The 23,953-nt window shown below is 35.0% G+C and overlaps 2 protein-coding genes and 1 long non-coding RNA gene across 6 annotated transcripts; all 3 read right to left on the minus strand.

Moving 5' to 3' along the window:
* Positions 1-3,358: 3,358 nt before the first annotated feature.
* Positions 3,359-4,669, minus strand: LOC123922758 (galactomannan galactosyltransferase 1-like). The gene has a single exon (XM_045975449.1). The coding sequence runs from the start codon at positions 4,667-4,669 to the stop codon at positions 3,359-3,361; it is 1,311 nt and encodes a 436-aa protein (XP_045831405.1).
* Positions 4,670-7,434: 2,765 nt separating this feature from the next.
* On the minus strand, positions 7,435-8,709 carry LOC123922759 (glycosyltransferase 6-like). Its single transcript, XM_045975450.1, has one exon. It carries the CDS (start codon positions 8,707-8,709, stop codon positions 7,435-7,437), a length of 1,275 nt encoding a protein of 424 aa, XP_045831406.1.
* A 7,181-nt stretch (positions 8,710-15,890) lies between these two features.
* LOC123919737 lies at positions 15,891-18,176 on the minus strand. 4 transcript variants are annotated; one of them, XR_006813311.1, is made up of 3 exons: positions 17,880-18,160; positions 16,620-17,704; positions 15,891-16,276 (listed from the first exon to the last, which is right to left on the minus strand). It is a non-coding gene; the product is annotated as an uncharacterized LOC123919737 (long non-coding RNA). The 4 variants fall into 4 exon arrangements; XR_006813309.1 differs by having other exon boundaries at positions 16,620-17,354; positions 17,880-18,159; XR_006813310.1 differs by having other exon boundaries at positions 16,620-17,354; positions 17,469-18,159.
* Positions 18,177-23,953: the final 5,777 nt, after the last annotated feature.

The following is a 23,953-nucleotide window of genomic DNA, read 5'->3' on the forward strand; positions in this document are numbered from 1 at the left end:
CGTCTCTGATTGTTTTTTTCGGTCTCTAATTTCGTCTCTAACAGAGAAGAAATAAATTCCGTCTCTAAATTCCGTCGGTATTTGAACTTTTTCTAGTAGTGTAATATCAAGATTGATCGATTTTATCTTACAACAAAAGCAGTGCTATTGTTGCTTGCTTTTAGCCAAATGTGTGCGAAGAATGCAAGAATTGAAAACACTTGCATTATTTTTTATTCAATTTCTGTTGTAAAAAAATTATTCCGTAATAAAAAAAAAATCAATTGTACCATTATATAACCTCATCTCGACGCTGTAGATAATGAAAGACATTTCAACGCTTTAAAGACATCTCCTTTTTCAATTATTTTTTGTTTTACCATTACTAGAGTTAGATATTATTTGGTGTATGAAAGAAAGCAAAATGAAGAAAATAAGAGAAAGATGAAGAAAATGATATTATTGTTTAATGAATTGGTATGAAAATAAATAAATAAAAATATGAGAGAAAAGAAAAAGTATATTTTTAAGATAAAGATAAATATAAAAAGATATATTTATTTAAGTATAATTTTACTATTTTTCACAAAAAGTGTATTACAATCAATAAATTTGGAATTAAATAATTCAAAAGGTCCTTTTAATACTAATAATTAATGTATATACAACCAAATCACATTATCTTAATCTTAATTTTATTCTTATACTTCTTCCGTCCCAAAATAAATGACATATTTTTGACTTTTCTACTATTCATATGATTTCTTTTGACTGTATTTTTCTACTAATATGTATATGCAAATATACATATGAGATATTGTTTGATTTGTCTCGATGAGTATTTTCAAAATATATAATTTTATAATCTTTAATAATAAATAATTTAAGATATTAATGATTAAAGTTGTATATTGACAAACGTGAAGGTGGTCAACTATGACACTTATTTTAGCACGGAGGGAGTATAAGTTTTGATTCAATTAATAGTAATTTTATCTCAATCTTATTATCTTATCATAATCATATCATATCTTTAATTATCATTATTTTAATCTCAATCTTATCTTAAAATTAAGTCAAATCTTAATTAGTGCCATATAAGCATCTCATATGTGGTAGTCAAATAAATGTCACTTGACATAGGAACATTATACTGTACTATACTATGCTGGGGTTCGAAGTTCGAAATTTGGTCATCTTACTTATCCATATTAAAGGTAGAATTTCTAGCCACTAGACTACTTGATAAAAAAAATGTAACCTTCTAAATACCACGTCATCATTTATGTTAAAAGTTGGGTGACAATTTGATAGAGGATTGACCAAAAATGCATAATTTATAAAATAGAGACACTAAAATTATGAAATTAAACATGAAGAACCAAAATTGGTGATTGACCATAGAGCATCAAAATTGTATTTAAGACTAAAATATATTACTTTTATTTTTAGCAATTTGGGTAATAAAATACATCTCAAACACTATTTATTTTTTGTGTTTATGTTGATAAAATAAAAAGTAGATATTGAACGCTTTATAAGCGAGAGGATCCAAAAACTTAATGCATTTAGGTTTTGAATTAAAATATGGTGTCCAACTCACTTGTGTAATTGTTCAAGGTCCGATGTGATAATCCCCGGACCCTCTCATGACCCAACACCGGTATCAGAAATGATGGTTGAACCGACCCCTTGTGTCGAAAGTCTTACTGACCAAGGTGTTCAGGCGGCGTGCCTGTAGATGGACCAAGCAACGGCGATACAAGTGGATGAAAAAGCTTCCATTTCGAGGGGAGCATACCCATAAAGAATGGACAGACTCACACATGGGGGAGAGATTGTTGATATTTCAAGTGTGAGTTAAGTCTCACATCAGAAAGAAAAATAGATGTTGAACATTTTATAAGTGGGAGACCCAAAAACCTAACGCCATAAGGTTTTGGGTAAAAGTGTAATGTCCAACTCACTTGTGTAGTTGTTCAAAGCCCGGTGTGATGATCCCCGAACCCTCATGACCCAACATTTAAGCCTTTGATTCATGGCCCAACATTTAAGCCTTTGATTCCTTAAGAAAAGTTCCCTAGTAATCAAAGTTTGTCATGGATATAAGTACAGTTTTACTAAAGATTGTTCCACCTTGAATTCGAACTCGGATTCACCCAACTATTTGAGGAGGAGGAGGAGAATTCTTAAATTTATCAAATGGCACCATAATCTTGAAATTAAAAGAATCATGGCTAATATATAGTCCTTTTTGTTTTTTGGTCAAGTCGCCTAGTGACTAGAAATTCCACCTGCTTTAAAGTGGATAAGTGGAATGACCGGGGTTCGAACCCTGATCCCCTGCATATACAAGCATATACAATGCAATGTCCAACCAATTGAGCTAAGCTCATGGGACATATATAGTCCTTTTATTGAAGTGAACATCATGATATTATTATTTTTTGTTTAAACATATGGTTCTCAAGGAAATGGGGTTTGTTAAACTCAGATTTTTCTGAACGATTCGTCTTACGAAAAACTACTTGAGTCTAATGTCTTCATTTAAACATCATAATATTTTTGTTTGTTAAGAAACTGAACATCATAATTTTAAAGATTATATTTATTTTGATGCACCATGAGACTTTTCAATGCAAAATGTAAGTCTTAATTTCATCTCAGCAAATTGATGAACATTTATATAATTTTGTGTTGGGCCGTGGAGAACTTCCCTGGATTGGATTAATAAATTGGGCATTGAGCAACCTCACAAGTGACTTTTGACACCACACTTTCACCCAAAACTTTAAGGTTAATAGTTTATGGGTCCTCTCACTTATAAAATGTTCAACATTAACTCTTACAACCAATGTGAGACTTAACTCACACTTGATAGATCTCAATATTTCCCCCCAAATGTTAGTCTATAAGTGGTGTCCATGATCCATCATCACTCACTTATTTTTTTTCCAGCCGGACTCTGATATCAATTGTTGGGAACTTCTTATTGTATAGTTTAGGTGTACAAGGTTCCTTATATTGACATACAAACACCTAAACAAACTATGGGTCTGCTTGCTTGTAACACAAGTAAGACAGTCAAGCCCAACTAATCACAAACTAGCTTGACCCTAACATTTTGAAGCTTCTATATCTTTTATTAAAAAAAGAAGTGACCACATAAAAACTAAATCACTGCAAATGGAAATTAAAGATATACATTTGGCCATGGTGTATATAAATAACAGATATCGGAATAAGTACTTTTATTCCTTACTAATATCATCATCAAATTCATTATTTTCATTATTATTGACCGAAGAATCATCGTCATTACAACGATTATTATTATCATTACTAATAGTACTTGCCTCTGCAAGTTATCATAATATAATTATGCTGATGCATCAGGATATCCAAAGGGTAATGGAGAAACAGACTTGTCCAACAGATTTGGATGAATGAAACCAAATGTGCGCAAAACTTGATTATCAGCAAAATTAAGAGCCCTCTCCATACTATCCCAACAATCATCAGCAGCATACATTGGATTATGGTGACCATTACAAGGTTGACACCCTGTAAAATGTGTAATAAAGGGTCTCCTTAATTCTCCTAAATCCTTAACATACTTCTCCCTCATTTCACCATAATGTTCACTAACCTTCTCTGCATGTCTTCTTCTTAATCCTTCCACCCTTTTTTCCGCCTCATCGTATTTCTTCGTCATTTTATCGTACATTTTTGAAATCTCCAACCAATAACCTTCGAAATAAAACCCATCCTCTAAAAATATCTTGCTTGTCCATTTGTCCTCTCCCATTGCGATTAAGTAAGCAAGCGCCGTCTGATCGTCTGAATCAAGTACCACCTTTGTTTTGAAAGTAGCTCTCAATCTCTCCCCCCATTTCTCATATTCTGGACTATTTGGTCCCATACTGGCCCAAACATCCATAAAGTCCAACGACCACTGACAATTCCGCATTAAGAAAACCCCCGCGTTTAGCCCAGTCCAACTATGTTCTACCTTAATCAAATGTTCCCAACCGTGAATTACGAGATTGTGATCCTTGTAACGGTTTAATGGCAATTTGAACTCCATGTCAGTGAAAACTGCATCAGAGTCAACCCACCATATCCACTCAACTTCTGGATGAGCCAACATTGCGGCCCGAACCATAGGATACTTGGCCCAATAAGAGTCCATTTTCAAGTCCAACAACGCATTGTTGTAGATTATGTCGTGATTGTGTATCCGACAATAATCAACTTTGTTTTTAAAGAACCGTAGTAAAAGGTGGTCGCCGATGGGGTTATCACACTTTGTCGGCTGCGAACCTGTTATTACGAGTATCTTTTCACCTGCTTCAGCGGCAAATGAAGGATGTAGTAGTAGCCACTCTTTACGCTTCTCATCCCAATTCTTCATTGGTCTGTCCATGGTGTAACATGTTTCTGGATCATCATAGAAAGTTTTATCCAATGGATCATATAACAAATTTTGAGTGAAGTTGTTATTTGTGGTGAAGTTTAAGGCTTTGAGATGGTTAGCAATGGAGTTGAATTTGGGGTTGGAATTTGGGATTGGGTTGATGAAAGAAGAGAGACCCCATATTAAAAGAAGAGCTGACATTGCTCCTCCGAGGAAGATGCAACCATTTGAGGCACATATGGATGATTTGTTCTTCGAACCGAATTTCGCCATGGGTGAGTTGTGTTTGTTGTGTGGATGTAAATGAGAACTTGTGGTTGCATTTTTAAGAGGGGTTTCTTTTGTTGGGTAGCGTATGAATATGTGCTTCTTGATTACTACTATAGTCTCATTGTACATAAGTGTCGTGTTCTTTGAACTGATTTTGTGTTTTTGTCAATTGAGTGAATAAAGGAAAGGTAGTTCTAAATTGGGAAATGGTGGCATTTGTGTTTTGTTTTGGGGAAGGTAAGGTAACATATATGTGTCCCCTAATTCATTCAAATGTATCATGGACTCATAGAGATAAGCCCCAACTACATATATATGTTTTCTCCAAGTTTCCTAATTCTTTTTCTATGTGTATTTATTATTTGTTGAACCATTTTTTTTAAAAGTAGCCTAGTAGCTAGAAATTTCACTCTTAAGATAGATAAGTGGAGTGTTCGAGGTTCGAACATCGGCCCTTACATATAATATGCGATATTCCAACCAACTAAGTTAAATTCACATAAACATTTGTTGAACCATTTTACAAATACTAGTTAGTATTGTTATTCTTTAATTATAACACTGATTTTCCTATTTTATGAACATATATTTCATGTTTCAAGTAACATACTTCAGAAAAAAAAGTAACATACACACAATTAGGAAGCGGTGGTACTTGTTTGGGTTTTGCGTCTTCAACTTGAAGGACGCTTATTTTCTGCATATTTCAATTCTTTCATGGACACAAAAGTTTTTTTTTTTTCTTTTTTGACAAAATCAAGGATACAAAAGTTGAGTGTTCTATTAATTGATATTATGTGAATTCGTACAAGGAACAATTTGCTTTGAGTGTACTATACATTTTTTTTTTCGTTTTCCTTTTTTGTGATACATATTCTATCCCTTCATCCATTAAACAATGAGAATAAGATACATAAGAGGATTTGCATGTGGTACCCACAACTAACTTGTAACAAACTTTTATTTTACATGCGTATGACTGGTTCTTATTGGTTGATAGGTAAGTACCCCCAAATTATAAAGCGATAGTTTAGGAAAAAACCATTTTTTTCATAATATAGTAGAGTCTAGGGCTCTATTTAGTAAAAAATAATGGATAGCCAATAAACTAGCTTATAGCGAATCACCTTTACTTATAGCGAATAAGCTAGCAGATTGAATTTGTGGTTTGTAAAATTAACGGTAATTAACTTATAAGTATGAAATGACATAAAAAATATATGTTTAGTTAATATTTAATTTTTAAGAAAGATGTAAAATTGGAAGAAAAAATGATAAGCTATAAGTTCATAAGTTATTTGAAATAGCATTTGAAAAATAAGTTCGTAGCTAGTAAAATAAGAAATATGCTCCCTCCATTTTCAATGCTCAATAGAAATTCAAAAAGAAAATTAAAAAAAAATTATCCGTCCCATTTTAAATTACTTTCAACACTAGCATATGCAAATTCATATTTTTTTAAATTTTCTTCTAAGAGTAAAAAAAAATTGTATGATTTGGGTATACAGTAGTGTTAAAATTTTCAGGGAGGGTTTGTCGTTCATTTGAAACCCACAATGTTCGAGAGATTAATCTCTACAATTACGCACAGAAGATACCTGATTTACGTAAAAAAAACAAAAAAAAAAAACAGGGTCGCGTGGAAGCAACAACAAACAACTACGAAAGAGGAAATCTAAAAGAAGTCAACCAAATTTACCAAAATTGCCCCATCTTAGACATAATATTGACACAACCATTCTTCTGATGATGCTCAACGGAGAGATATTATTAGATCTAACTTATTTTTACAATATGAATTTGTAAAGTGAAAAATCTAATCTAAGTATTTATAAATTTATACTTTATCTTTTGGTTTCCCTATTTCATAATTTTGATAGTTGAACATTTTGTCACCATTTTCACGGTTGTTGTAATCTTGTTTACAACTTATGTGTTTTGCCTTAAGAATAGTGACTTTTGACATAAAAAATCTGAATTTAGTCTTAAAAGTAATATTTTATCATTAGATTCAACATTGATGCAATAAATCATATTTTTGGCACCAAAAAAAAAATCATTTTTAGAGGAAAAAAATCTGTTGAAACTAAATTTACAACAAATGTAAGAATACAGATCCAAAAAGTTGAATTTAAGAAATGAACTATTTTTTGTAAAAAATTTAATAATAAGTGAATCATTTGTACATGTGAGTATAACTTAATTGATAAGAACATCATATTATACAGGGGTTAGATCAAGTTTGAACCAGAAATTTACTACTTATTCTTTCTCAAGAAATGAATTTTTAATCGTTAGATTATTTAAAAAAAAAAAAAAAAACTATTTTTGTGAGTTAAATAAAATAAGAAGACCAAAATTGAAAAAATACCCATACTGGGACTAATATAACTCTAATTTCTACTCCTGCATCCCCAACAGTAACCTAAGGCCCACAGGCCCAACCATCGTATAACGGAGGAAACAGGACATCGGGAGAATTGTATAACAGCACAAACATAGACACCCCACACCAATAGCAAGTGATAATTCATCATACAATTTTTTACTAACACAACATTAATATAGTATGGTTTAATATGAATATGTGATACTTAATTATTAGTAAAAGCAAGATCAGTTATATGTAGGAATCATGGACCAGATATTATTTGGAATTATAGAATTTATTGATTGAATAAGAGTAATGAACACTGAAATAACATTGCATTCAACTCTCCTATTCAAGTTCTAGTTAACAAATTAAACCCTTTACCGCAACCAGCAAGCTATGCTTCAACTCTTGGGTATCCGAACGGAACTTCATACACAGAAGATGTCATAAGATCCTTCCTCAAAAATCCATAATTACGAAGAATTTGATTGTCAGCAAAATTCAAAACCCTTTGCATTTCTTTCCAACAAACATCCCCCTTATAATCAGGATTATGGTCACCACTACATGGTTGACACCCCGTGAAATGTGTAACAAACGGCCTCCTCTCGGTCCTCTCACTCTTTCTCAAATAAAGCTCTCTCATCTCACCATACCATACACTGACCTTCTCTGAATGTCTTCTCCTGAGAACACTTGCTTCCTCCTCTATCTCATTATACATATTTTTTAATCCCTCGAACTTCCCCAATGTAGCAATCCAATAACCTTCCAAATCATATGTTTCCTCCAAATACGTCTTCCCACCCCATTTCCTTCTTTGCTTCGAAAGCAAATAAATCAAAGATGATTGATCATCAGGTAACGGAAAGGGCTTATCCTTAAATGTTGATGTTAAGATCTTTCCCCATTTTGCATAGTTTGATGATAATGGACCCATTTGAGCCCAAACGTGTAACAAGTCCATAGACCATTGACAGTTACGAATTAAAAGTGACCCGGCATTAAGCCCAGTCCAACTCATATTCTCACTTTCAGTATACACCATGTTGGACCAACCGTGAACTACGAGATTGTGATCCTTGTAACGCTCCAACGGAATCTTAAACTCCATATCTGCGAAAATTGCATCCGCATCTAACCACCAAATCCACTCGACTTCTGGGTGGGCCATCATTGTGGACCGGATAATTGGAAGTTTGGACCAAAAAGAATCCATCTTCGGGTGTAGGTGTAGGTTGCTATAGTACACCTCGCAGTTGTGGATCCTACAGTAATCAACTTTATTCTTGAAACACCTTAACAATAAATGGTCGCCGATGGGGTTTTTGCATGGCGATGGTTGTGACCCCGTGACGAGAAGAATTCGGTCTTGTGCACCGGCTGCAAAGGAAGGGTGAAGTTGAAGCCAGTCGCTTCGCTTTTTGTCCCATTGTTTCAACGGTTTCTCGATGGAGTAACTCAATTGTGGATCGTCATAGAAGGTATTTCCCGGAGGGTCAAGGACAACCTCAGAGGTGGTCGTAGTGGGGCCCAAAAGGAGTGTAGTGAGTTGGTTTCTTTGGAACCACAATGCACAAACTAGTAGTAGGAGAACGATGATGGGAAACCCACCAAAAGCATTGTGGTTTGGAATTGAGCATCCTCTCTTTCTTTTTGCAATTGTCATTTGGGAAGTTTGTATTTTGCATTGTGTTTAATTTAGAAGTAAGAATCAATTTATAAGACCAAAAAATACATGATTTTTGGTGTTTTTTTGTTTGGTAGTGATGAAGATGTGCTGGCTATGTGCTTCTTTGATCACTTGTTTGTCTAATTGTGAAAAAGTGTCATGTTTTGTGAACTAATTTTGTATTGTTTTGATAAATGTAAATTAGCATGGCTGGCAATTGAGGAATTAAAGGAAAGATTACATTGGAAAAGGGAATAAGTAAATGCAAGAAGTTATGCTGCACAACTAGAAAGTTCTTTGTTGCCAGCAATGTTGAACGTTACAGATTTTAAATAGGAAGGATCAAAAGGAGAAAATGGCCTAAGAGGTAATTGTGTCACAAATCTGTAAGTGCAAAAAAACCACCTTAACTAGAGTGCATGAGCATCAACATATATTTCACGTTTTAAGTAACATACATGCACAACTACTAAGCGGCGAGTTTTAATAAAGGTCCATCATTAACGCCGCGACAAAACGATATAGGAAGTCACCGTTAATGTTTTTATTTGTTTTTACTCCCTCCGCTCCTATATATAAGAGGAAGTTTGCTTTTTAGATTCATCGTAAAGTTAATGTATCTAGACAACATTGTAGGCTAGATACATTAACTTTACGATGAATAAAAAAATAAACTTTTTCTTATATATAAGATCGGAGGGAGTATAAAGTAGAAAAAGAAATCATGCTGAAACGCCGTTACAAATGCTATTAGACAAATAATTCCAATTTTTTCAACTGAAATGAATTAAAATTACATTTTTAATACAATTATGAACATAAATTCCACCTGTTATAAGATTTGTGTGATGTTGTGACTAATAATTCACACTGCGATGACTGCACTCCATAATGCAGTATTCATAAGAGCCAAAATCGTGAAATCTTTAACGCGGCTGCAACCGATATTTAAAACCTTAGGTGCATGCTTGTTTGGATTTTCCGTCTTCAATTTGAAGAATACTTATTTTTTGCAGGCATTTCGTTTCAAGGACACAAAAGTTGAGTGCTCTATTAATTGAAATTAAGCGGTATCTCATCTTTTTTTCGAGTGTTCGATATTTTCAGGTGATTGGCACTCAATCTGTCAATGGTTTGGAGCAGTTCGCCGGTATAATCAATAATGGCAGGGCATTCTCAAGTGTACTTTGGTTCACTTGCATTTGGACTATTTGGATGGCAAGAAACGATAAATTGTTTCTTAACAAAGAGGTGTACTTAGACAAGATGGCAGAGAATGTAAAAATCACTTGATGGAACTGGTCGAACATCAAATCGAGCAGCGTTGATTTATTTTGGGTACAGTGTGGTTCTGAAAAAATCATGAGCTCCTATTTTGGGGTTGCATATCCTAGAGCTCCTCTTTTTACCAATGTTGTTTATTGTTGATTTTCTAGTTTTGAAGGCAAGCTATTTTCTTGTGTGGCTTGGTATGTGTTCTTTTTTTAAATACAGAGACCAATTGTCCGAGTTTGATAGACTAAGAACGTCTTTAAGAATTTAGGTGTCATGAATTTAGGTGTCATGTATTGTACAAATTTTGAAAATAATGTTTTTAATTATTTGAAAGTAAATTATTTTAAATTGCAAATTTTTTTATTTTTTTTGACAAAAGCAAGCTTAATTCATATCATTCATCAAATAGTTTTCAATACAACGAGAAATCGACTCAAAAATATAGCGACTAGACATAGAATAGGCCGCTCTCGCTAAAGAATGGGCAACCATATTTGCTTGTCGCTTGACAAACTTGACCTCAAAGCTTGGATTTAATAGTAGTAATGACTTAATGCAAGAAATCAACATATTAAACTCAGATATTCCTATTTGTCTATCGACAACAATTTTTGAGTCACTTTCAAAAATGACATAGACCTCTTTGTATCATTTCCTCCATTGCTTCCTTGTTGGCCATGGCTTCTCCCTCTATTGTGTTGAGCTTAGTATACATAATATAATATTAGTCCCTGCTAGTATGAACCTTCCTTGATGATCACTGCGCACCATCCCCATCCCGTCGCTTTCACCGTATCATAAAAACTCGCGCATAGTCACATAAATTCACTTAACAGGCTGCAAACCACGAACCAATTCACGCAAACCAGTTCACACTGCTTTTTCGAATTCAGTACAGGCAAATTCGTGAAGAATTCACTAAAAATCGCATACCAAGCAAACCAGCATAACTAAAATATTAAGAGTGCATTAAAACTTAAAATTGCATTTAGGCAATGTCTACACTTTGGAAAGCAACAGTGGCCAACCAATGAAGGTGTGCATTAAGCATTGCCCAATCTTGTCCTTTGCATTCCTTTTGTACACTTATTTATAGTCTTCTCAAACTTTAAAACTTGTGAAACTATGCAATGTGGGACTTTTTTCCTTTGCATTCCTTCACCTTTCACAAAGCTCATTTTATTAGTTTGTACTATTGTTTATTAGTAGTTTGTTTATTTTTGAAAGGTAGTTCCTTCACATATATTTTCTCGAGTGGAAGCGAATGCGCTGGACATTCTGAAACAACTATCAAGCTGAGAAATTTTGAGCTGCATCCAGTTATCCAAAATATTGAAACTTTGGTTGTACATAGCTGTTCTAGACTCAAGAATATATTTCTATCCTCAGTGCTGTTTGAGAATTTCGAACAGTTGCAGGTGTACGTGTGTGCTGGATTGGAGATTATTATGAAATCATCAACAGCTACTAGTTTACAAAAGCTAAGAAAGTTGTGCATAATTGGTTGTGAAAAGATAGAAGAAATAATTGAAAGTGATGATGAGAATGATGCTTCTTCTGAGATAGCTTTTAAGAAATTGGAGCATCTGCATTTGAGTAACGTACCAAACTATCAAATAGAGAATGGGCAAATTGTAGTTTGTTATTATTTTGTTGGATTTAGTTACTGATGTACTATTTTGTTGGATGGACTTTTTTTTTTGGTAAGGTGTTGGATGGTTTTAGTTATTAGTTAATGGTATTAATATTTTTTATCATCTATTTTTGTTAATTAATATTTTTTTTATTTGTAACGTACCGAGTATTATATTTGAACGTACCGAGTATTATATTTGAACGTACCATGAACCCAAACAGCGTACCGACTCTGTATACCCCTCGCATACCTAATTCTTTTGAGAGTTGCAAACCGCGTACCCGAATTCGTACCGCGTACCGACATGACATGAATTGCGAACCGTGTGACTATGAACTCCCGTCAACATTGCACTTAACTACTCCTGAAGGTGGGTTTCTCCACTGCTGCACTGTATGAGCTGTTTGCTGTGCTGAGCACGTGTAAATTGCTGCTGTGTATGCAAGGACTGCTGCTGTTCATTTGATAGCTGCTGGCCATGCCTTTGGTGCCTCTGCTCATGCTGTGACTGATAAATATGCTGCTGTGGGATAGAGTATTGCTGCGGCCTGTGCATTTGTTGCTGCTGTTCCTGAGTTTGTTGTTCTTCAAAGAGGCCTTGTACCATTGCCCATTTGTTCCACATGTGTGCCGCTTGCATACCAATTTGTTGAGCACTTGATTTGTGTGGTTAACCGGCGAATCCCCTTCAGGATACTTTGGAAACCTTGACATGCATTGCATACACATATCAAGCATATCGATCAATGATAATTTACAGAATAATGTTTCTTCAAATACTCTCGTGCACTAGAGAAATGAAGAAATGATTTAGATATTACAGGCATAACTTCTTACTCATGGAAACATGATTTTCTGATATGTTTTATGCCTCCTAAGTGTCTCTATTTATAGAGAAACTTATGTCAAATAATTAAGGGACACAACCCTTGAAAGGTTTTCAAAATTGTAAATTTGAATTTCAAATTAACCATCGCAACCTTTCAAATATATTTTGGAAAATCTCCAACAATCCCCCACCATTTTCAAAATATATCTAAATCCATTATTCCGGAAATCTCATGGTTTCAATAAAGGTATCTCACGATTTGAACCATTAGTTAGTAAGTTAAGTTTTCACTCATCCCCGAATAGATTGGTAGACAAGCTTTGAACCAATTATTCATCAGAACAAGTGTTCATAACTCACACATGAAATCTCGGTACCATTGATCGAATTTATCAAAATGACACATTTATTAAGGCCTTGTGTCTCATATCCTTTTCATGAGAATTTAAGAGTCAAGCCCTTGAACTCTATGAAGCGGCCCCACTTCATTCTCATATAGGTAGACTATATCGTGAATGCACCCATAATTATGCATTCAAGCAAACATATGCTATATGTCTATTAAGAGAAAAATCTCATCCTACCACTTTTGTTCTTATGGTCCAAGTACTTTTACCTCTTGGGATGTATTTATTATTGTCAAAGTACTTCAATCACTCTAATAGTGTACTTTCATCATTGAACTCAAGACTTGATGTTATTCAAGTGTGAGTTGAGTTTCCACCATTGGTGATCAATTAGATATGGGCTTGTACCACATCCCTAATGATGTTTTCAATGATTTAACCATCATTATCCGAAAACATCATATCCTTGTCAATCCTTTCGTCAAAGAATTGCAATATTTTCCAACTTTATAACCTTTGAATATTCAATCAACCACATAGCTATGCTTTTTAGAAACTTTGAATATTCCTTTATTTGATAGTTTTAACCGCTATCACAAAACCATGACTTTTTGTCATTCTATTGTCATTGTGTCATATACTCATATACACAAACTTTATGTCATTATTCTCTTGTTATAACATTTAATAATCATTTCAATTTGAAGTTCAACTTCCACTTGAATGTATATATCCTACATTCAATACATTAAATATGTATAACATCAACAAACATGATCATAAAGATTTGTCATGACCAACTTTTATTTCATAAGATGGATCGCACCATATAAATCATATACCCCACATGAACTTAAAATATTACTTTAGAATTTATTTCAATTTCATTTAAGAAACCTTTTCATATTATTAGTTATCAAATAACTAATACATATGTATCATAAATTCTAAATGTCAAAATCAAGTTACATGTATAAATATGTTCTATGGTAAATTCAAGTAATCATCATAATAGAAGAAAATAATGACTCAAAATCATTAACATTTTCTATAACTTAATTTCCTCCATGAACAATTACCAACTTGCAATAATTTCAAAATACTCAATCAATCTTATAAGCAAGATAAGCAAGAAATTAACAATAACTTTCATATTTATCATACACATATAATATGAGATCATCACTTTTAAATTTAATAACTTCTTGCACAAAATAATAATAATAATAACACTAAAATATGCATTTCATATTTTGACAATTCATATACCCTACTTTTATATTAAAAGAAGATCATATAAAAACATGTCTATAAACCAAACTTATTCAAACTTGTCAAAATTCACAATTCACATACTTTGAGTAGTTTCTGAATCATATAATAATCATATATCCATACAATTTAAATGTGTACCTTTCACCATAGTCATTACTATGTGTATTAATTTCTTCTTCAATATTACTTGTTAAAATCAACACCAAAACTGAATATGGAGTAGTTTTAGTCACAATTCTTCATGAACCAATGTGATTCTTCATCGATACACCGTTTCGGCCAATAATTCATTTATTAACCCATCTGTTGGAAATAATTTAATAACAGAAAAATCATGTCAATTTTAAATCAATCAATAATCCAATGCATAAGAATGAAATGATGATTTATTTCTTCTTAAACAAAACTTCCATATACACACATATCCTTTGCCTGTAAAAACTTCGAATTTCAAATATGCCATTGATTGCAACATACATGCATAAAGCAAATTTCATTTCATAAATTATACACATAATTTCTATATCTTAAAACTTATTAAACATATACAAAACATGAAAATTAAACATCATGAATCTGTGTATGTGTATGCATGAAATTGACCTTTCATATTTAAATTGCAATCAAATATGAAATAAGAAGGGTATCGATACTTATCTCTTCACCTTTTGCGACAAAGGCGGTAGTCATCCTCTTCAAATTTGCAGTCATCAATTAATCACAAACAAATCATAAATCGAACCTAAAGATTGTTAGAACATTTGTTGGGGGACTGCTGCAAATACTCGAACTAGAAGAAGATGATGAACGACATGATGAACATATTGCACAAATTCCAAAGCGTGTGTATCACACTAAACTTTAGGTTCGATTCGCCCCCACCATAAACTGGATGCAAAAGGGTTAACCGGCGAATCCCCTTCAGGATACTTTGGAAACCTTGACATGCATTGCATACACATATCAAGCATATCGATCAATGATAATTTACAGAATAATGTTTCTTCAAATACTCTCGTGCACTAGAGAAATGAAGAAATGATTTAGATATTACAGGCATAACTTCTTACTCATGGAAACATGATTTTCTGATATGTTTTATGCCTCCTAAGTGTCTCTATTTATAGAGAAACTTATGTCAAATAATTAAGGGACACAACCCTTGAAAGGTTTTCAAAATTGTAAATTTGAATTTCAAATTAACCATTGCAACCTTTCAAATATATTTTGGAAAATCTCCAACAATTTGTTATTCACTACAAGAAAATCACGCTCTACCCACGGCCATTTTTGCCATTACCCACGGCTTCACCACAGGTAAATGCAATTTACCCACGGATTACCCACGGCACGAGGCCGTGAGATAAAGCCTCGTTGGTAATTCATTATCTGCAAAAATGCCGTGGGTAACGCTACCCACGGCCTATCCCACAGTATTATTGAGGACTTCGCAGTGGGTACTTGATCCACGGAAAAGCTATGAATAAACGCTACCCACGGCATTGCCATGGGTAAAGTCAATTTTATAATAAAAAAAAATTAAATAAAAGTTTACTATTTTCCGGTGGCCACTAGTACTACCAATAAATAAATCCCTCAATAATAACTTTAAACAGAAAGCTAAAACATATAACATATAAAAAGCTTATCGATGAAATAATAATTCATATACACAGATCAATATTCATAGAAAAAAAATGCAAAGTCTCAAAATAAGCATTAATATAACTCCTCATGCATGTTCGTCTTAAGCTTCTTTTCTCTTTTGAACAGCAAAAGATTATATCATATAATAGAAGATGAACAAAAGGACAAGTGGTACTCAATCCAACCACCAAACAAGGGATCTAAAGAACAAGAAATACCCAAGAACCAAAACCAGAAACAGAAGGTTTTAAACCTTGAAAAAGAAACAAATCCTTACCTAGATAAACAATCAAATGGATATCCATCCCATTCATAAAAGCTACAGACATCAGTGTAGCTAGAAAAAATAAACCACTCCAAAGTTACATGCTTAATTGCCTTGAAGCCTTGTTGTGGAAAATTTGCGCATTCCTTGCAAGCCATACTCTCCAAGTAACATCTTGCCAAATCATATTAAGTCTCATCTTCTGTTGTCTTCTCTGCCCCTGAATTGATGTAATTTGTGCAGCCATCTCATTTGAGACACCTTGGTCCAAATTTTTCTTCATGAGACATCTATAAAATATATAAACAAAAATCCTAATAAGTTTAATAGACCCAACAATATACCTAAAGATAATAAGACCAAAATTTAAGGAATTAAGCCTTGTAACCATAGTAGAAAGTAACAATAACAAAATGTCAAGACTAGTCAAAATGAACATACCAACCAATTAATATAAAAAGAAGTGTATGAGTTATCAACTCTACAATATATACGATTCAAAAAATGGAATTAAGAAAAAGATAAACAAAACATGAATTAGCTGGTGATAGAAACCAATTATCATAAAAATACACGTTTTTTAGATCATCACTGGACTTCCAAAAGCAAATTATCACATTTCTCAAACCATACCTCAGGATCCCTTTCTATCTCACGAGTGAGTTCTCCAATTGATCAAGGAACAGAGCATACTTGTTGTCTGCATGCATTGATGACTTCATTCCAACCTGCTTAGTTAGTAATGCCATTGTAATCCTAGAATACTTGATAAAATGCATCAAGAAAGGTCAAACTTATAAATCAGCAAGAATGAAAATGAACCGACATTAAATAAAATTAGTCCCTATATATGCTTTCCAACAACTCTTTTTTTTTTTACTGACATGAAAAAATTATATTGTAAACACACATTGATAGCTATGTTATATTATTTAAACCAACTACACATTATAATTACTTTTTCATTGATTACATAACTTTGAAAAGAAGGAAGTAATTTTCAGAAAGCATGGGTTGTAGAACATACAAAATTAGTTTAGAGGCAAAAGATTATTATTAGCTAGACATCTCAGAAAGCTTGAAAGAACATATAAAGGCGTAATCATAAAATTTAGACTACTATGTTACAAAGCAGTCATGATCAATTATTGACTCCATTGACAATCTTAACCAAATATAGATTCAGAAGACATAACTTACCACAATTAGATTTGTTCCAGTGAAGCAAATGGAATATTCTGAAAATGACTCTTTCCTCATGAAAAAATGAAGCAAATGGCACACTCAGAAAAATTACTTGGTGGTCGGTTCATCGCAGTTTTTGGCATTTCCTTTTATTAACATAATAAATCTTTCCTTTCGTGGTATCTATGCAATTAACACATTGCAGCAAATAAAATTTAGAATTGTGCAAGTAAAAATCTAATAAACTATGCTACTTAACACTTATTTACCAATTTGACTGCAACATAATGCACCTACCTTAATGTTTGGGTGAGTCATTCAATATGAACTCACCAAGGGAAGGATCAAGTGTAAACCCATTCATTTCATATTATGTGCTAATCACAAACTACAGTCCATAAACTCAGTTGGAATGAGCTATTCAAAATAGATCAATGTTTGAGGAGCCAGCCATATCCAAAGGGTGAGAATTTACAATGTTGAAAGCAAAAATCCCCTTCACACCCAGATTTCTCAAGTTGTTTCACACAACCCTTGTAAAGCAAAACAAGTTGTTTCTCAAGTTCTTACTAACGAATAATGATTTACCATTACCACACAACATGAATAAATTAAAACTCTACGAAATTGGGGGTAAAATTGAGGATTAGGGTTTTAAAACATTTGGGTCTTTTCACATTTAGAAACAATCATAGGTTAAGCACTCACCAGAAATTCACTTCATCGCTACGCTTAGGAGAGGTAAAGTGCGAATCTGAACAATCTCAGAGAAGTGGAGAACAACCGCTACCTTGTGCGGTGGTGAAGCGGCAAAAACGAGAAGCTGAGAGAACCACAAGTGTGTTTCTGCGACCAGATGCAAAAATAGAGACAGATGGCGATGTTTCGTTTCGTTTCATTCATTTGGGTTTAGGGTTTCCTTCTTTGATCTACCGTTTGTGTGAAGAGAGAATGTCTTGAGTGTGTTTTGGTGAGTGAGTGGTTTACTAAAAGGAAGAAATAACATATATTTTTATTTTCTCTTTACCCACGGCCTAGATATCGGTACGTTAGATCTATTGTGTACACCGAAGAATTTTGCTTACTTTCACCGTACCCACTGCTTTGCCCTTGGTATTACTCACGGCAAGTGGCCATGGGTAAAAATACCGTGGGTATATGCAATTATTCTTGTAGTGATTGTTCCACACATAATTGTTGCGATTTTGCCATATATTCCATAGCAAAACAGCCACTCTCCCAGCCACCTGTTTACTTTCATTCCTGCAAATATCAAGGATTAATTCTTTAAAATTATGACAGCGATTCAGCCTTGTTTGCATAATATGGTACAACCCCATGACATTCCAAGCATCTTTGATTCCTTCACAACTAAATAGCGAATGCCACTCTTCTTACGGTTCCCTTAAGCATATTGGACACTCTTCCGAACACATAACAAAGCGACTTCTCAATCGCATACGGGTCGGTAGACATTCCTTACAAATTCGCCATAACAAGTGCTTGGCTTTTGGTGGAGCTTGGATCTTCCACAAACTCCCCCATGTATTTCCTTCTCTCAGCCCAACCAATACCAGTTTCTCCTTCATTCCAAATTATTTTATCTTCCTCTACCAAGTGAACTAATGGAACAGCTAGTATCATATTAGCATCTTTTTCAGAAAATAGTATCTTAACTTTCTCATCATCCCTTGTACCAAAAATATAAAAAAAATTCTCATCATCCCATTGCTTATTGTTAGGAAGCATTAAATGTTTGAAAGTTAAGTTATACACACTTTCTCATCATCCCTTTTTTTTTTTAATGTAAAGTTTACTACTTTTGAGTTTCTTAATTAGTGCCCGAGAAATACTAGTTAACATGACCCTTAGCTTATTCTTAGAACACCAATTTGCATTAGATCTAACTTATTGTTATAATAAGAATTTTTATAGTGAGAGATGCAAATATTTAAAAATTATTTTCAGACATTATCCTTTTCAATGTCAAACCTTTTACAATATCTAAACTTTCAGAGGTTCACCATAATCCATAGATAAGAATTGTTAAGAAATTCTAACTTCTAAGGAATAGCATGATAAACTTTTGAAGGAACAAAATGACTTCAACCAAGTGTAAGGATCCCCGATTATGTCACCACTCACCACTTCCAAAAATATTGCTCTTTCTACCCTTAAAGCCTTTATAATATTCTGCACCCAACAGTTAGATAAAGCACCTATAGACATTAGAAAACACAGGAAATGGGACATAGTTGTTGTAATTGCCTTGAAATTATGATCAGAAAAAAACAAGTTAAGCTGCTGCCTCCTGCGCGAGGCGCAGGATATTCTGCGCGAGGCGCAGCTGTGATATGCAGGTGGAGCTTTAGCCCCTGCCTCCTGCGCGAGGCGCAGTGAGGTTTGCGCGAGGCGCAGCCTGCGCGAGCCTATTTATAGGCAATGCGTTTTTTCTGATTTTTAAGTTGTTTTTAGGGTTTCTGAGGCCAACATACATACTAGGGTTATAAGAGAAACATCTTGTAAAGACTCTAGGGTTGGGTAATCATTCTATCACCTTGGGAAACACTTTCATTGAAATCTCTTGGTCACGGGAAGAGATTTGGGAAAAGGGTAGAAATAGGATAACTCTATTTTCTTGTAACTCTTTTGAGAATCTCATTGTTATCAAGGAACAAAGTTTGATAGTGGAACGGAGAGCTGCTCTCTCCCCCAGAGTAGGTCACATTTACTGAACTGGGTAAACAATTTATTGTGTCCTTTTCTTTCTCGCCGTTTATCATTATTTGTGATTATTATTGTCGTTCGCTTATTTTGATTGCTTAATCGTATTTGCTCCACACATCAAGATTATTATTGGTGTGATTTTATCGAATTCACAACAATTGGCGCCCACCGTGGGGCAAGGATCAAACGAATTAAGTATCATGGGTTCTAAGTGGGACATCGAGAAGTTCACCGGGAGTAACGACTTTGGGTTGTGGAAGGTGAAGATGAGGGCAATACTAACTCAACAAAAGTGTGATGAAGCGCTTCTAGGAGAGGCACACATGCCTGCTACTTTGACACCAGCAGAAAAGACCGAGATGAATAATAAAGCACTGAGTGCGATTATTTTGTGCCTTGGGGATAAGGTGTTGAGAGAAGTAGCGAAAGAAAAAACAGTTGTGGCTATGTGGACCAAGCTTGATGCGTTGTATATGACGAAGTCTTTGGCACATAAGCAGTGTTTGAAAGAACGGTTGTTTTTCTTTCGTATGGTGGAGAATAAGTCTGTAATGGAACAACTATCGGAGTTCAATAAAATTATTGACGATTTGGCGAACATTGATGTGAATCTGGAAGATGAGGACAAAGCGTTTCACCTGTTGTGTGCTTTTCCCAAGTCTCTTGACAATCTCAAGGATGCATTGCTATATGGCAAAGAAGGCACTATCACCTTGGATGAAGTCCAATCGGCCTTGAGAACCAAGGAGTTGACTAAACTCAGAGATATGAAAATTGATGATAGTGGAGAAGGCTTGAATATTGCAAGGGGGAGAAGTGAAAACAAAGGGAGAGGAAAAGGGAAGAAACACAGGTCCAAGTCTAGGGCAAAGGGTGATGGTGGTGGCAAGTTCAAATGTTACCATTGTCATGAACCAGGTCACTTCAAGAAGGATTGTCCCGAGAGAAGGGGTGGTGGTAGTTCGTCAGTTCAAATTGCCGCTAGTGAGGAGGAAGGTTATGAGAGTGCAGGAGCACTAACAGTTACAAGTTGGGAACCTGAGAAAAGCTGGGTCATGGACTCAGGGTGCTCATATCACATTTGTCCAAGAAAGGAGTACTTTGAAACCTTGGAATTTAAAGAAGGTGGAGTTGTCCGTCTCGGTAACAATAAGGCGTGCAAGGTTCAAGGTATGGGTACTATCCGTCTCAAAATGTTTGATGACCGTGATTTCCTTTTGAAGAATGTGAGGTATATTCCCGAACTTAAGAGAAATTTGATTTCCATAAGCATGTTTGATAGTCTAGGGTATTGTACTAGAATTGAACGTGGGGTAATGAGAATTTCAAATGGTGCATTAGTAATTGCTAAAGGGTCTAAAATTAATGGTCTTTATATTTTAGAAGGTTCCACTGTTATTTCTAATGCATTAGTAACTAGTGTAGAGGCTGCAGATATAACCAAACTATGGCATTTGAGGTTAGGGCATGTCAGTGAGAGGGGTTTAGTTAAACTAGCTAAACAAGGTTTGCTACGACAAGAAAAATTGAACAAACTAGAATTTTGTGATAACTGCACATTAGGCAAACAACACAAGGTGAAGTTTGGGGTGGGAGTGCATAATTCTAGTAGACCATTTGAGTATGTTCACTCGGACCTTTGGGGTCCAGCGTCTGTTTCCACTCATGGGGGAGGTTCATATTTTCTTACTATGATTGATGATTATTCTAGAAGGGTATGGGTTCACATAATAAAGAACAAAAGTGACACCTTTGAAAAATTTAAGGAATGGCATACCTTAATAGAAAATCAAACAGGAACTAAACTGAAAGTGTTGAGAACTGACAATGGCCTGGAGTTTGTTTCAGAGCAATTTAATGAGTTTTGCAGGAAACTAGGTATAAAGAGGCATAGAACCGTTGCATACACACCGCAGCAGAATGGTCTGGCTGAAAGGATGAACAGGACCTTGCTGGAGCGCGTGAGATGTATGCTGTTGGGAGCTGGATTACCCAAAAGTTTCTGGGGAGAGGCAGTTAACACTGCTGCATATTTGATCAACAGATGTCCATCAACAGGAATTGATCTAAAGACACCTATAGAGGTTTGGAGTGGCAAGCCGGCAGACTACTCTAACTTGAAAGTCTTTGGAGCTTTAGCATTTGCACATGTCAGGCAAGATAAGCTTGATGCTAGAGCTGTGAAGTGTGTTTTCATTGGTTATCCCGAGGGTGTGAAAGGTTACAAGTTGTGGAAGATGGAGCCTGGAGGATCAAAGTTTATCATAAGCAGGGATGTCACTTTTGATGAGACCCGGATGGGGATGAAGTGCAAAGACCTGGAGAAAAGACCAGAAACGGGGATGGAGAGAATTCAGTTTGAGGTGGAGCCTTCCATTGATGAGAGGGAAAAGGAGGATGAGACTCAAGTACCTGATGAGAGTGGAAGTGATGAAACGACTGTTCCTGACTATCAGCTTGCAAGAGATAGGGAAAGGAGAGTTATTAAACCACCTAATAGACTCGGTTATGCTGACCTTATTTGTTATGCTTTGAATGCAGCTGAATAAGTGCAAGACTCTGAACCAAAGAACTTTAGGGAAGCATCAGAAAGCATATATAGTAAAGACTGGCTTAAGGCAATGAATGAGGAAATGCTTTCATTGGAGAAAAACCAGACTTGGAAGCTTGTGCCATTACCTAAAAATAAAAGGGTAGTTGGTAGCAAGTGGGTGTTCAAAAGGAAAGAAGGTATACCAGGGGTCGAAGCACCAAGGTATAAGGCGAGACTTGTAGCAAAGGGTTTTACTCAGGTAGAGGGGGTTGATTACAATGAAATCTTCTCACCGGTGGTAAAACATTGTTCTATAAGGGTACTTATGGCTATTGTCAACATGTATGATCTTGAGTTAGAACAGATGGATGTGAAGACCGCATTCTTACATGGAGAGTTAGAAGAAACTATCTACATGCAACAACCTGAAGGTTTTGTGGAAGACAATTCTAAAGTATGTCTGTTGAAGAAATCTTTGTATGGGTTGAAGCAGAGTCCGAGGCAATGGTATCGTCGGTTTGATGATTTCTTATTGAAGACTGGATTTGTGAGAAGCAACTATGACAGTTGTGTGTACATGATGAAGAGGAATGAGAAAGTAATTCTCTACCTCCTTCTTTATGTAGATGATATCCTTATGGCAAGTTCTGACAAGCATGAGATTCAAAAGCTCAAGGAGAAATTAAATGGTGAATTTGAGATGAAGGATCTTGGAAATGCGAAGAGGATACTTGGTATGGATATCTTGAGAGACCGGAGTAAAGGTGAGTTGTTCTTATCTCTGCATGATTATTTGAAGAAAGTGGTGGAGCGGTTTAGAATGACAGATTCTAAGGTAGTGAATACACCACTTGGTCACCATTCAAAGTTGTCGATAAAACAGTGTCCTCAATCCGACGATGAGAGAAAGAAGATGGAGAGTACTCCCTATGCAAGTGGGGTTGGAAGCATCATGTATGGCATGGTTTGTAGTAGGCCTGATTTATCATATGCAATAAGTGTGGTAAGTCGGTTTATGGCAAATCCGGGCCAAGTTCTTTGGCAAGCTTTGAAGTGGGTTCTGAGGTATTTGAATGGTTCTTTGAAGGGTGGTCTAAAGTACACAAGAACTGATCCAAGAAGAGATGCTTTGGAGGGATATGTGGATGCGGACTATGCAGGTAATATAGACACTAGAAAATCCTTATCGGGTTTTGTGTTTACATTGTTCGGTACAGCGGTAACGTGGAAGGCCAATCAACAATCTGTTGTAGCCTTGTTAACAACTCAAGCAGAATACATAGCTCTTGTTGAAGGGGTCAAGGAAGCCATATGGTTGAAGGGTATGATTGGAGAAATGGGGATTAGTCAAGGGTGTGTGAAGATACATTGTGACAGTCAGAGTGCCATTCATTTGGCAAATCACCAGGTGTATCATGAAAGGACAAAGCACATTGATATCCGGTTGCACTTTGTAAGAGACATGATTGAAACAAAAGAGATCATGGTACAGAAAATTGCATCAGAGGAGAATCCAGCTGAC

This window comes from Trifolium pratense, linkage group LG4, assembly GCF_020283565.1.
Source record: "Trifolium pratense cultivar HEN17-A07 linkage group LG4, ARS_RC_1.1, whole genome shotgun sequence".
NCBI lineage: Eukaryota > Viridiplantae > Streptophyta > Magnoliopsida > Fabales > Fabaceae > Trifolium > Trifolium pratense.

Bases quoted from the DNA above. Each gene is read 5' to 3' on its own strand.
- LOC123922758 (XM_045975449.1), bottom strand. From the start codon at position 4,669: ATGGCGAAATTCGGTTCGAAGAACAAATCATCCATATGTGCCTCAAAT.
- LOC123922759 (XM_045975450.1), bottom strand. From the start codon at position 8,709: ATGACAATTGCAAAAAGAAAGAGAGGATGCTCAATTCCAAACCACAAT.